Source organism: Larus michahellis, chromosome 1, assembly GCF_964199755.1.
Source record: "Larus michahellis chromosome 1, bLarMic1.1, whole genome shotgun sequence".
Classification (NCBI taxonomy): domain Eukaryota; kingdom Metazoa; phylum Chordata; class Aves; order Charadriiformes; family Laridae; genus Larus; species Larus michahellis.
The window spans coordinates 84,812,402-84,825,656 of NC_133896.1; the positions used below are offsets into that span (position 1 = coordinate 84,812,402).

Here is a 13,255-nt window from a genome sequence, read left to right on the forward strand (position 1 = left end):
TCTACTCCCAGTACTTCAAATTGTCCCATCAACAAAAGTATGCTAATTCAGACAATCAGATAGGAAATGGTGCCAGGTCAAAGAAACCCAGCAGTGTTACTCTGCCTGAAAAGACGTTCCTCTGAACATACAGACCCTTATGTCTTGGTAAACTAAGTAATCTAAAGAGGAACCATTCTTCTTACCAAGCAGGATTGTTCATTGCTACACATGAACCATACAGGACAACATCCGGTGTGTCTCACAAGAATAATTTAGAAGTACAAGCTCATCTGGCTCGCACTGGAATAAGTAAGAAAGAACAAAGACAGATTCACTTTTTGTATGGGAAAAAAAAAAATCTAAGTGGGATGTAAGTGGGAGGGACATAGGCATGGCTTACTTGTCAAAACCTGAAAAGAGTAAAGCCAGCCAACATACCTGGGCATTCCCCATTGCTGCAGATCCAGGTGCCACGTCGACAAATGCTAGGAAACACATAACATATAACAAGTTAGGCAACAGTATGTGAATTCAAATCTTCTATTGCAACTTTTTCCCAAATAATTGAAACATGGGCCCATGTTTTAGGGAAATTAGACCAGTCCCCGGCATCCTTTACATCTCCCGTGACCTCATTTCTTAATATATCCATCCCTTCTTACCATCATTCGACAGCAACTGCTGGTAATAAGGGCTGGAATGGTTGCAAAACTCAAGAACTTCTTTATTTCTCCACCCAAGCTCTGCGTTTAATAGAGTTTTCAACTACATTCCACTGTCGTAGAATGAGTTTTAGATGCAGGTCGCAAAGTATGTCTATTAATACGACAGAATCATAGAAAAAAAAAAAAAGTTTGAAGGGACCTCCAGAAAAATCATATACTACAATTCCCAACTCAAAGAAGGGAACTTCAAAGCTAGATCAGGTGGCTCAGGACCTTGTCCATTTGAGTTTAGAAATCTCCAAGATGAGGTCCCATGGCATCCCAGGGTAACTGTCCCAGTGCTGCACCATCTCAGGGGGAAGAATTTTTCTTTGTGTCTAAATGGAGTTTCCCCTGCTGCAACTAGTGTCCATTGCTTCTTCCTCTTTCACTGTTTGTCTCCAAGAAGTTTGGCCCTGTCATATTTACAACCTCCCTTTAGGCAGTGAAAGTGCTCTCCTTAGCCTTTAAACCAATCTATTTCCCTTTGCTTCTCCTCACATCATAAGCTCCCCTTCTGTGATTATCTCTAGTGTCATTTCCAAGACTCTCTCCAGTCCTTAATTATCTCTCTTGCAGTGGGAGGCCAGCACTGGTCACACTGCTCCAGTCACAGCCTCATGAGTTTGTTACAGGAGGGCAATAATCCCTTTCCTTCACTGGCCAGCTAGATGTTTTGCTTAAGCAGACCTTCATCAGTCTGATGGCACATTGGTGACTTAAGCCCCTCGTGCTTAGTTTCTGTTTCTGTGCAAGCTGCAAGGAAGTAGATCGTCTCTGCTTTATTGTCTTTGGGTGGTGGACCTAGTGCCACCACTCATAGGCACTACTATTAACCAGTAAAATGCACTGATGGCAATTGAGATGGCTGTCATCCTGGGGTCTGTGGAATACTATGTCAGTCAATCCTAGAATATCCAAAATCAAGTAAGTTTCAAGAGATGCTGGATTCTTCTTATTCCTTTCATTATCCCAGCCCTTGAAAACCATTTGCGGGGAGTCAGTTTATTGAGGATGGTAAATGCAGAGCCAATGGAATGACGTTCTCCACAGCATTATCAAATCTGAATAACAGGAAGTATTTTCTAACAATACCGTCTGTCAGGTGGCACTGACCTCCCAAGAGCAATAAGGGCAAAGAATGCGGCCAAGCTCAAAGCTGCAGATGGCTCCGGGGACAACGACAAAATGCTAATGCCATGGTTGGTTCATACTCTGTGACACATGCTGCAGGTAATGAAAAACCTCTGGTTAACTCATCATCCCTCATTAGGGATGATGCATAGACCATCTTTCTTATGCATATGGTGGCCTTAACTGAGTCCTCCTTCTGTGCTCTAATTGGAAACATCTGGGCACAGGGTTGTCTGAACTCCTTCCACAAATATGCTCACACTTATACATAACCAGATCAGGAATACATTACTCATTCCCCTTGCTTTCTTTAGACACCCAGCCTTCCTCTTCAGGCTGGCATTCATGAGTGAAAGAAAAATTGTGAGCTACGCAGCTGGGAAGATTCATTAGCTTCGAGAGAAGTTCCAAGGACGTGCTTGAGCTAACTCCTCTTGGAAAGAAACGGGGTTTAGAGGTTAAATAAATGTAGGAAGTCAAAACAAAGACACCACCGCTGACATTAACCAGACATGGGAACCTGCCGGTCTGTCTTATCCACAGGAAACAGGTAGTTCTCTACTATTTGAAGGAGTATGACCTTCACATTGTTCTATCAAATCAAATATCCCTTTAAAAGCAGAGCTGATTTTGTCTTTGTGAACAACTCTCTTCTTGGAAAGGGCTGGCATTTCCAATAAGAGAGCAGGTCTTTTGCCAATGAAAGGAAATTTTTAAAAAGTAGAGAGAGAGATTTCCTGAAAGATAATCTAAAACAGCCACTAAATGGTGTTCAGTACTTATCTAGAGCAACAGCAACGTCACCAGAGCAACACTGAATTTACCATGAATTGCAGTCCTGGGAGATGGTGAAGCCAGGAGGATAATGTTTTCCAGAGTGGATGCAGGAGCAGTCAGCACTTTCAATGCAATGGTCACCATCAAGGAGCTTCCCCTCTGGATAGATTAAGTAGCAGCAGATACACATGCCACACAGACACAAGGACACAAATATAAATATGATTAGATTTTCTAGTTCTTCATATACTTTGGCAAGACTTCATATGCATTATTATCCATAGTTAGTCACAGTCAGCAATAAAATAGAATAAGGCTTGCCAAAACGCCTCACGGCGGCTGGTGTCTACTTTCCTTCAAGTGCTGCCTCTCCCTCAAATGTGCTTGAATGGACCATTTCTGGTGCTCCCAGAAGACCTCTTGGCTTAGCCAGACCCCGAGTCCAAAACACACAAATTGGAACATACATGGGTCAAACACAGGGAGCACAATCAAGCTTGATTAGATCTGCTCTAGAAATCTGACTCTTTGAAAAATATGTGCACTTTACTGACTGCAATAAAGGGTGTCCAGACAGGTTCTGTATTCATCACAGGACGACATGAGAGAAGACAAAGTAGGGAATGAAGGAATGAGGTTGGGCAACGTAAAAGTCTAGCAGACAGCATCTTAGAGAAAGAAACATTATCATGTGGAGTTTTAGTTTCTCTTTTCTACTTCTGGAGAAGCAAGCAGTGAAAGGGCTAACTTCCCCACTTGGATCCAACTGCTGAGGTTTCTATATTATGCAACTGTAATTGTCTCTTCTATATATAGAGTATTTTATCTTAAAAAGATAAACAGAGGTACAGATGAATTACAAGACTTGCCTGAGATTGCACTATAAGCTAGTAGAGGAAATGACAAGTTTCTTTCTCTTAGATCCCCATGTTGATAGATAGTTGATATTTCTCTGTTTTTAAAAGAGATAACGTAGAAAAAAAGTCTGACTGCTGAAAACACGTCTCCCTCCTCTTTCAAGGACTTCTTCCAATCGATTGCAGAGACTTTAGCCCTGTTCCCTGGCAGCAGCAGTCACCACTGACAGTGAGACACAGGTAAGTGCCATTTCCCCCCATTCTTGCCATAGAGCTGCCTGGATGGATCTTTGCTGTTGAGAAAATCCTTCCAGTGAGAGATACTAAAACCAAGATCTGAGCACTTAAAAGTGGTGTGGCTCTCCAGAGAGCAATAGAAAATAGAACGTCCACCTTTTTTTCCTGGCAATAGTAACTCCATTTACAGCAATTAAAGTAACTGTGTGGTACAACTAAGGAAAAAACAAACCAACAAAAAAAAAAAAAAAACCAAACCCAAAAGACACATTAATTGAACAGATCATTTTTACTCTTGGAGAACTGGAGAGAAGGTAAGAGGAGGTACAATCCTAATCCTAAATTCCTCTATTCATCTGTGAGATCCTCCTGGCTCTCTCTGAAACTCAAATCAAAGTTCTTCCCTGTTGACTGTGCACCAAGTAACAGTAAAAGTTTTTAATTGCTGTTTCTTGTTTTTTTTCATAGAATGGTTTGGGTTGGAAGTGACCTTTGAAGGTCATCTAGTCCAACCTCCCCTGCAATGTGCAGAAATATCTTCAACTAGATAAGGTTGCTCAGAGCCCTGTCCAACCTGACCTTGAGTATTTCCAAGGATGGGGCATCAACGACTTCTCTGGGCAACCTGTGCCAATGTTTCACCACCCTCATTGTAAAAAAATTTCTTCCTTATATCTAGTCTCAATCTACCCCTCTTTTAGTCTAAAATCATTACCCCTTGTCCTATCACAACAGGCCCTAGTGAAATATCTGTCCCCATCTTTCTTATAAGCCCCCTTTAAGTACTGAAAGGCTGCAATAAGGTCTCCCCGGAGCCTTCTCTTCTCCAGGCTGAACAACCCCAGCTCTCTCAGCCTGTCCTCATAGGAGAGGTGTTCCATCCCTCTGATCATTTTTGTGACCCTTCTCTGGACCCACTCCAACAGGTCCATGTCCTTCTTGTGCTGAGTTTCATGCACTTCCTTCTACCCATCTACTTGTTCCTCATGCAGTACCCTTTCTGTTGAGCTCTTGTTTCTCTGCTTTTCAGTTCCTGCCCCGATAGACCTTTCCTGTGCTGAACTGACCACTGCAGCTACGCTACCAAAGGAAGAATACAGCCAGAGTCCTTTTCCAGCCAGTGGATTCATCTCCTTCAGCTTTTCCCAGCACTTCCATGACTGCACAAATATAATAGCTAGGCCCTTCACAACAAAATAAGGTCCTGTGCATGGTTACCCTGTCACTCTCCATGTGAACATTCACAGGTCCTGACACGGAGTGACAGCCTTGAACCTACAGTAAGAGACTGCCAGCTAAATGGGAAACTACTAAGCTCTGAATGACTAGGAATGTTTTAGAACACATTTAATGACCCCTCAGACAAGGCTGACATGGTCATATCTCCCTTGTTTTGGAAACCAAATTATGTTCTCAGTAAACCTCCATCATGCTTGGTGTCTTGTACAGGGGGACAGTAAATACCTCTGTGCATTTGCACTGAGTCCAGATTTGAAGGGTGAAATGCAGAGATAGTCCTATTAAAAACAAACAACCCCCTCAAAAAACCCAACAAAAAACAGCTAGAAATCGGAGCATATGGAGCTTTGCAGCCAGGAATAAAACTCTCCTCCTGCCGTTGTCTAAAGTACAGTAGACAGAGGAGAAAGACTGACAAAAACCCAAAAGTGGTGGTTGGGCTGTCCCCTTTAAGGCAATCAAATATCCTTTATGAATGGTTCAATAATAAGTGAAATCGTTAATCTGAAATCATGAAGATCTTTGGAACTATAGTGCAAGATCTACACGTACTGTTTTTCTGTAAGAAATTCCTTCAGAATATTCTCTGTTCTTTCTTTCTCAAACTGGATGCTTCTGACCGAAAGCAATTCAGAAGGAATCTAGATACGCCAATGGTCAGTGGTCCCTCACCAAGAAAGAAAGGCAATCCTAGAGTAATAGATGGTGCTGATTTTCACAGAAACATTTACTTTTCAGTTGTGTCTAAAAAATAGGCCTTTCATGGAGTGAGCATACAGGCAGTATAGAAACTGGTTTATTCTAAGGCATGGTCCCAGAAAAGAGAAGTTGTTTCTGATTTCAGGAAAATTTAAGGGAAGACACAGCTTGCTTTCTTCTAATAAAATAGGTAGCATCACTGCCAAATGTTCCTCTGTAAATAACCCAGTAAATAAATTACCAGGGCAGCTGCAGCCATCAACACATTGTCCATGACATACTTCATTGATATTCAGGCTCTGGCAGGTTTTGGCACAAGGGGATACACATTCCTTGTACTCCATGCCAACTGGACATCTTGGCCCTGAAACAATTAAAAGAAATTAGAAATGCAAATTCCTCAATAACTCTTAAATAAATAAATCCCTTAATTATCAAAGGCTGAACGACAGAGACACTAAAAAGGTCATATACTTTCCAATCAATGATTTCTTTTTCAGAAGCAGAACATTTAAGAAACACTTGATTTTCAGTTTGCTGCAATATCATCATCTGTCAGGTTGTGTAGTAAACACTTGCAGGTTAAATCCAATTTATTTTCTAATAAATCGAGTTTTAACTAAAACCAAACACATTAAGAACAATCAGACATGAGGGAAAGTTTTGTAATAATATCTAAATAATTTGGATAGACAAGCATGTTCTGTATGTTAAGCTATGCAGTTACTCCACTCATTTATGAAATTACACTGTTTTGTGTTTCCAGAGAGAACTAGGAGACAGTTAAGACTCTGAAATCCTATCCTCCTTCTTCCAAAGAACTGCCAGCACAGGGTAACACCCATGCCGTGGCATCTTCACTGCTGTCATTACGTAGGTTAGGCCATTATACAAGCACACACTATGGCCATCCCTTCATTTTGATGCACAGACATACCTCACAAGACTGCATGGGCGTGGAGTGGGAAGAAAAGATTAGAGCCTGCCTTTTCCCAGGAAATTCTCTACTGAAGGAGGCGGGAGGGTAACAAAGGAGTGGTCTTGCCCTCTGTGGCTCCAAGGCGTGTGCACCAGCTCGCACTAGTACAGCATGCCCAGCACTAGAGCCCTTCCAGTGCAGCAGAGCTTTTCATGCCTCCTATACAACTACCATCATCATCATCTCCTGAGACGGCATCACAGCACAGATGATGGGTGAAGGAAAATTAAGCTCCTGCTGTGGCAGCAGGCCACCTCTCTTTTTCCTGACTCAGAAAAACATGGTTTGTGAAGTCAAGGTTCAGAAATGAGCTCTAAAACTCCTGGGAACAGAGAGGGGTTGGTATCACTCATGGCTTTAGCCAGATTTACCGACAGCCCTAGCAAAAATGGGTTCTCTGACTTGCACTCTGAGCGAGGAGACAAGTTTTCATCAGATCCCTTTTATGTCCCAATGGAAAGGTAATAAATGACTGCTAGAAATAAGACACTCCTCCAGTGTGCAATCCCTTGAACAAGAGGTTGGCAATATATTCCAGCCCTAACCATAATCTGAAGGCACAGTTTTCTTGAGTGGTGGCCAACAGCAGAATATCTTTACCATAGAAGAAAGCATTGTCAGTACAAATCACATTACCCCAGGAAATCAATTTACATAAACCTCCTGAGAAAATTGTCCTTCCTGTGTCATGTAGGAAGCATGACAGAGATCATCGGGAACATGATATTAGAGGATTGATTTTTTTATATATTATTCATTAGCGTGCTTATGTATTTAACCAGGGTTCTCCAGTGGAAGTATACGTGTATATCAACGCTGGGTACAAACATGACCTTTCCTCCATAAAGGCAATCCATCCCAGTCAATCTAAGCACTTCCTTGTTGCAAAATCTTAGCAGAGATGTAATCCTCCCCTGACCTCAGCAAAATTGGGCTAATAAAGGCAGCATTTCAAGATGCCATCAGGATCTCTAACCTAGACAAAATTTGGCTTAAAAAAGGCAATGTCTCTATTTCGATGTAATTGTTTCAAGTAAATAAAGGATGAAACAATTGTCTTTACCAAAAATTTTTAAGGAGAGCCTTTCACAAGCATCCTGACTTACAAGTACAGGCTGGGTAACGCCACACATCTGAATCATATGTGAAATAGCTCCTAAACATCCTAGTCTATACCTTTGTGTACCAAATAAGACTTCACTGACTTTTTATACCATGGTGGGACCTGTAGCAGCTCAGGATCTTCTTCATATATGACTCAAACAATCACCCCCTTAGGGACAACAACTTCTAGAAAAAGGTGGGTGATAGAGAGCTGAATGGGGGAGCAAGCAAAGGCACTTCAGATAAACGGAAGTGACAGGCACTTAAGATTTTAACCTGCCATGCCTGAATCAACCTGAACCAACATTCTAAAAAAGCACCAGTTGCTTTTAGCTCTAACACATAAATCTGCAAGACAGGCATGATCTCATTTGGGAAAAGCAACCTAGGAATAATCCTATCAGCTTACTGCATAAGCTCTCTTCAGGCCAGCCGTCCAAAATCACTCCTTCGTGAGCGCAGCTTCTTGCATAATCAAGGAACACCGAGCAGTGACAGTCCATGCCTTGGGTACAGGCACAGATGTCTCTTTCACAGAGATCGATGTATGGCTCTGGATCAACTCTATGGTGGCACCGGGAGAAGGTCAAAGATGTTCTTAGCAGCTGGCAGGTTTCCATGATGCCCTGCATGACAAGTGAGGAGCAAAGACAGAAAGAGAGAGAGAAAAAGGGACAAAATTAGTTACTATAGTCGCAGGAAGAAGGGAGAAAACCCAACTTTTCCAAACACACTGTCACCACCGTTGTTAAATAAAATCATGGTTATTATTTAACACCACCATGTAGTTAAATAACATCATAGTCAAGAGACAGAGCTAAAACTCATAGTCATGCTAGAGCTAGAGCTCATAGTCATGACCTACGTCCATTTATTCACCACATCCATATATACACAGAGGTATGTTAATATACTGATTATTGTAAAACAGTGTCATATAAGGGATGTTTTATGCAGCAACATGTCAGTCAATCAGTCAACAAATGGAGGGAAGCCTACCCAGTGAAGAACCAGATGGTGTCTGGAGTACCAGGAACACAGGCACAGCAAGGGAGAGCAACTTTTGTTTGGAGTACTTAGTAAGAAAGATGATCAGACCGTCTTTTGAATAATGAGGGAACAGAGTAAGTTTCGGAGTGAAAGATCGAGTCTGACTGAAATCCACGGAATCAAATTTGTTACCCAGTTCTGACCGCATGTTCCTGTCACTCCTGCTGGCTTGTCCAATGTGTGACAGGTCAATTTAACTCAGATAAGTGGCAGAAAAATAACCCAGGGAAGAAAAGCAATTTGTTCTGCTCTTCTTGGGAGTTAAAGCAGCATTGTGACAGCTAGTGTAAGGAGAGGACTGCACAGTGAGATGAGGGGAACGGTACCAAGACCTCTCCTTTCAGACAGCGGCAAATTAAATTGAAACTTAGCTGTAGATGAAACAAAACTTAAGGAAAACTTAGTTTATGAAGAAGTTCACCAAGGGAGGTTCCCAAAGAGACGTTCTCTTATGTATGCATTATGTCACAGTTCAATAACTCTGAGGTCCTCGATGCAATGCAGCTTTCTGAAAGGATGACACTGAGTCTAAATAAGCGGAAAAATTATTTTCTGATACAACCCGAGCACAAACAGTTGAAGCATAACTTTATTCTACTTATCTGTCAGTGTTTTATATAAGCAGATGTAACCACGCTGCATATTCCAGGTGTTACACATAGGATGGGGGGGTGGGGGGGAAAGATGTTCTTCAGAGTAGTTCACAGTAATGATGCATTACTTCTGAATATCTTAACAACCACCTGAGGTGACAGCACATGCAAGTTGCTGTACTAAAAAAAAAAATTTAAAAAAAAAAAAAGAGAGAGAGAGAACGTCTTGTTTTCATTTTTAGGGAGTTGAAAAATGGGGAGCAAAAAACCTGAGAGTTCAGCAGATGTCTAGATGTCTTCTCTGAATGGCAGATGGTATACCTGTATACGAAAACTGCTGAGTAGAAAAGCCTTTTTTTCCTAAAGGGGGTTTTGTCCAGGTGATCAGCTAAAGCTAGTACATGTCTGAACTAAGAACTTCTTGCTTATGTAAACAAACAAATCAGAAATGTCCGGCCCATTAGGAATATATTCAGAGTTTAGCAAAGTGCTCAGTGAAAAACCACATACACAAAGAGGTTTTGAGCTTTCTGAGAAAGACCTCAGGGAACTTAAAGCAATGCTAACTGAGTGCCATTAGAGAGCTGAACATGATTGTCCTCCAGAAAATCAGCTCCAGCCTGGAATAATTCTGATGCCCAGATAGTAGCCACTGTGCTGAACCATCTGGAAAAAAAGACTAGAAGGAAGGGAGGAGGAACTGCATAAATGGTGGTTGGTGCTGCTCAAAGACTACACAGAAGTACCGAAAGCCGAAAAAGTGCCTTAAGAGTGGAAGTAACAACAACAGAACAGCCAAAAAAGCTATTAAAGCAGCACTTCAAGATGAAATTGATAAAACTGAAAGGGAGCTCAGAGCCATTCAGAGGATGAGCAGTGCAGCAACTCCTGGATCAAAGACTTGATCCAGATACTATCAAATGTAACAGAAAACCAGTGTATGCAATAAGACTATTTAGGGCCTGGGTTAATAAGCATTCTTAATAAGGTAAAAGTCTTGTTAAAAAGGTAATACACCTCAACAGTTATGTTGCAATAGAACTCAGACCCTGTATATTCCACTAAACACAAGGTAACAGTAAAACTAGTAGGAAACAATCTTTTATGACCATGTTTATTACATACCAGTAAATGCCAGATGGGTCAGGAAATAAAAAGAAAAAGGAGATTCCACAAAAAAAAAAAACAACAAAAAAACCCATTAAAAGCCTTTTTTTTCCCCGGTAGTGTTCTCTGGTCTTGGTCTTGTTCAGTAACAACATACCTAATGACCGACCTCTAGCTGATTATCAAGAAGCTAAGGAATATGTGTTAGAAATCAACAAACAGTTAATTTTCTCTATGTAAAGTTTTCTTGCCATTTGAACGGCTTCATATTTTCCAGTGACTTCATATAAGAAGTTATAGCTGGAATTTTCCCAACTTTTAGACATATATCTCCACTATTGTGATGAATTAATGGACATAAGCTGAAATATGGGTAAATCCAATCAGATAGAAAACCAAAAAAAAATTTTCACCATAAGGGTGATCAAAGACTGGAACAAGTGTCCAGAGAGGCTGTGGAACCACCACCCTTGGAGATATTTGAAAAACTGAGTGGACAAGGCCTTGAGCAACCCGACCTAGGATGGCCCTGTTGCAAGCAGAGGGCTGGACTAGAAGGTCTCCAATGGTCTCTTCTAACTTAAACCGTTCTGCAAGTTATTTTTATTTTCTCTCCTTCCTATCTTTAAAACTCAATGACCAGGCTGAACTAAGAGAGGTCCTTGTTCTTTAGTTTAGGGGACAATGCACATATGCGGTGAGCATCACATATTGGCGGTATCATCCACTGCTGTAGCGTTTCTCCTCATGGATCAACAGTCCTGGAAACAGCTCCACACAGACAGAGAAACATATAAAACCAACAGACAAGGGAATAAAGCCTTAGGCTGAAACAGTACTTAGAAGTACAGGAGGCTGTAAGATTAAAGGTAGCAGAACTGACTGAAGTACCCGAAATACAGCTGAAGGTCTTGAAACTTCTCCCTTGACTTCTGCATGAGTTCTATTTTAAGTGTTTCTTTAAATGGGTTGGCGGTGTCCTGGCACTGACAACCCCTAGCAACTGCAAACTTGCTGACCTTCTTTCTGCCCCAGTCCCACCACATAGAGCTGTAGGTGGAATTTTGTACATTCTTTCAATTTCTGTGGCATTGCCCTCTGCTGCTGCATGAACTGCGTTTGTAAATTGCTTAACAATTGCCATTAAAGAGATAGAACCTAAAAAGTAACAGAAGAAAGCAGAGACACCTTCTTGTTCCCTTGAATTTAAACCCTATGGTATACACAGAAGTATTTTTCCAGATCCTTCAGGAAGGGTTTATTTTGGGGGTATGGTATATTGATCCATAATTGGGTATCGTTTTTCAGAATACATCTTCTTTTGGTTCAATCAAAGGGATAATGATTTAGCCTGCCATCTTTCCAAGTAGAAAGCATCCAAAGTTAATATGTTTAGTACTCTGCTGGATATATGTCTGAGCAAACTTAATAACAACTGACAGAAGTCACTTCACTTGACTGTTGATTCAGCTAACCTGTGTATTTCAGGAGCAGAAAAAATGAGATTTTAGATATAGTGGGACTCACGTTCACCCTTAAAATGTATTATAGTATCGTATGTCCATGTCTTTGCTGGACTTGCTTGTGGCCTCTACCATTACAAATTACAGTCCAAAAGTTGAAAACTTCTCCCAGTTGCTTTCAGATATGGGAATAAACACTATTTCTTTATTGCATTGGGGAGTACTCTATGGGATATGAGCGGGACTATTTCTTACCGACTATAGCAAGAGTTGAAGTTCAGCAAGAGCAAAAATTATTTGAATTCTAATTTCAGCTTAGAATTTCAGTCACTTTCACATGTAACATGCTATAAGTAAAATTTCCTAATAAGAAAGAAAAAAAAAGAAAGAATACAGTGAACTGTGGCCTCCATGCACCTATTAAAGGTGAAATCTAGAAAATAAAGGTAACATCTAAGAACACATAAATTAATTGTAATGCTTCAAAACATGTCTGGTTTTGTTTTCAAGGCTGCCTCATTACCACAGTTATTCTCTTCACTCCACTTGGTACTTCAAGATCCATGACCACCCATACTGGTGGTCATCTGAGAGGCTACTAGATTGCGGTATTTCAACAAACAGGCAGCCTAAATCATCACATCTGGGTGGTGAAAAAATGGATCAGACAACGCAGAGGTGCTCATTCTTTTTTGGTATCTATTTAAACAGCAGCCGGAGAGGGCAGGGAGGCTGAAGCTCCCTCCCTCCAACACTACCCAATTTGGCATGCTCTCCAGATCACAAGACAAGGCAGCCAACAGGCAGCTCCACCGTGCAGATGCCAAGCTGCATCCAGCCTTAGGAAGGGAGCACATATACCTGAAAAGAAACGCTATCTGCAGGCAGAGCAGTAGTCAAACACATGTAAGCTTGCGTGTGCTTTGGAGGTGGAGGGCAGGGAGGGGCCGAGAGCAACAATAGGGTCAGTGTGTGATCGGAGTCAAGACCTTCAGCTGATACACAGTGCCATTAATCAAGACAAGAGCTCTCCCTTATAAAAGAACACAAAATTGCCTGTGTTTCCTATGATTTAAAGATAAAAAAGCAACAGGGCTTTCTGGCTTCACTGCATCTTGCAACAAAGTCAGAAGCCATCTCTCCAAGGATGCTCTTGGGGGTGGAGGGGGGACGAGAGGGCAAAGAAAACCGCAGATCTACTCTGAGTGCGGGGACGGGGGCAGGAGGACAGCACTGAACCAAAGCTGTTGTTTCCCTCACCTAGCAGCTGACTGCCTGGCAGGGAGGGAGCCTGGGAGACGGGGGAGATTTACATTCCTGAAGCTGAAGC

At 41.6% G+C, this 13,255-nt stretch overlaps 1 protein-coding gene across 2 annotated transcripts in view; it reads right to left on the reverse strand.

The window, feature by feature from the left end:
• The window catches only part of VWF (von Willebrand factor), a 146,023-nt gene that overhangs the window by 115,614 nt on the left and 17,154 nt on the right, over window positions 1–13,255 (reverse strand). For both annotated transcript variants that reach the window (XM_074589548.1, XM_074589537.1), the window contains exons 7-10: window positions 8,122–8,338; window positions 5,871–5,993; window positions 2,645–2,756; window positions 421–467 (exon numbers count right to left, since the gene is read on the reverse strand). In XM_074589548.1, coding sequence (XP_074445649.1) covers window positions 421–467; window positions 2,645–2,756; window positions 5,871–5,993; window positions 8,122–8,338 — 499 coding nt within the window. The remainder of the gene's footprint in view (window positions 1–420; window positions 468–2,644; window positions 2,757–5,870; window positions 5,994–8,121; window positions 8,339–13,255) is intronic.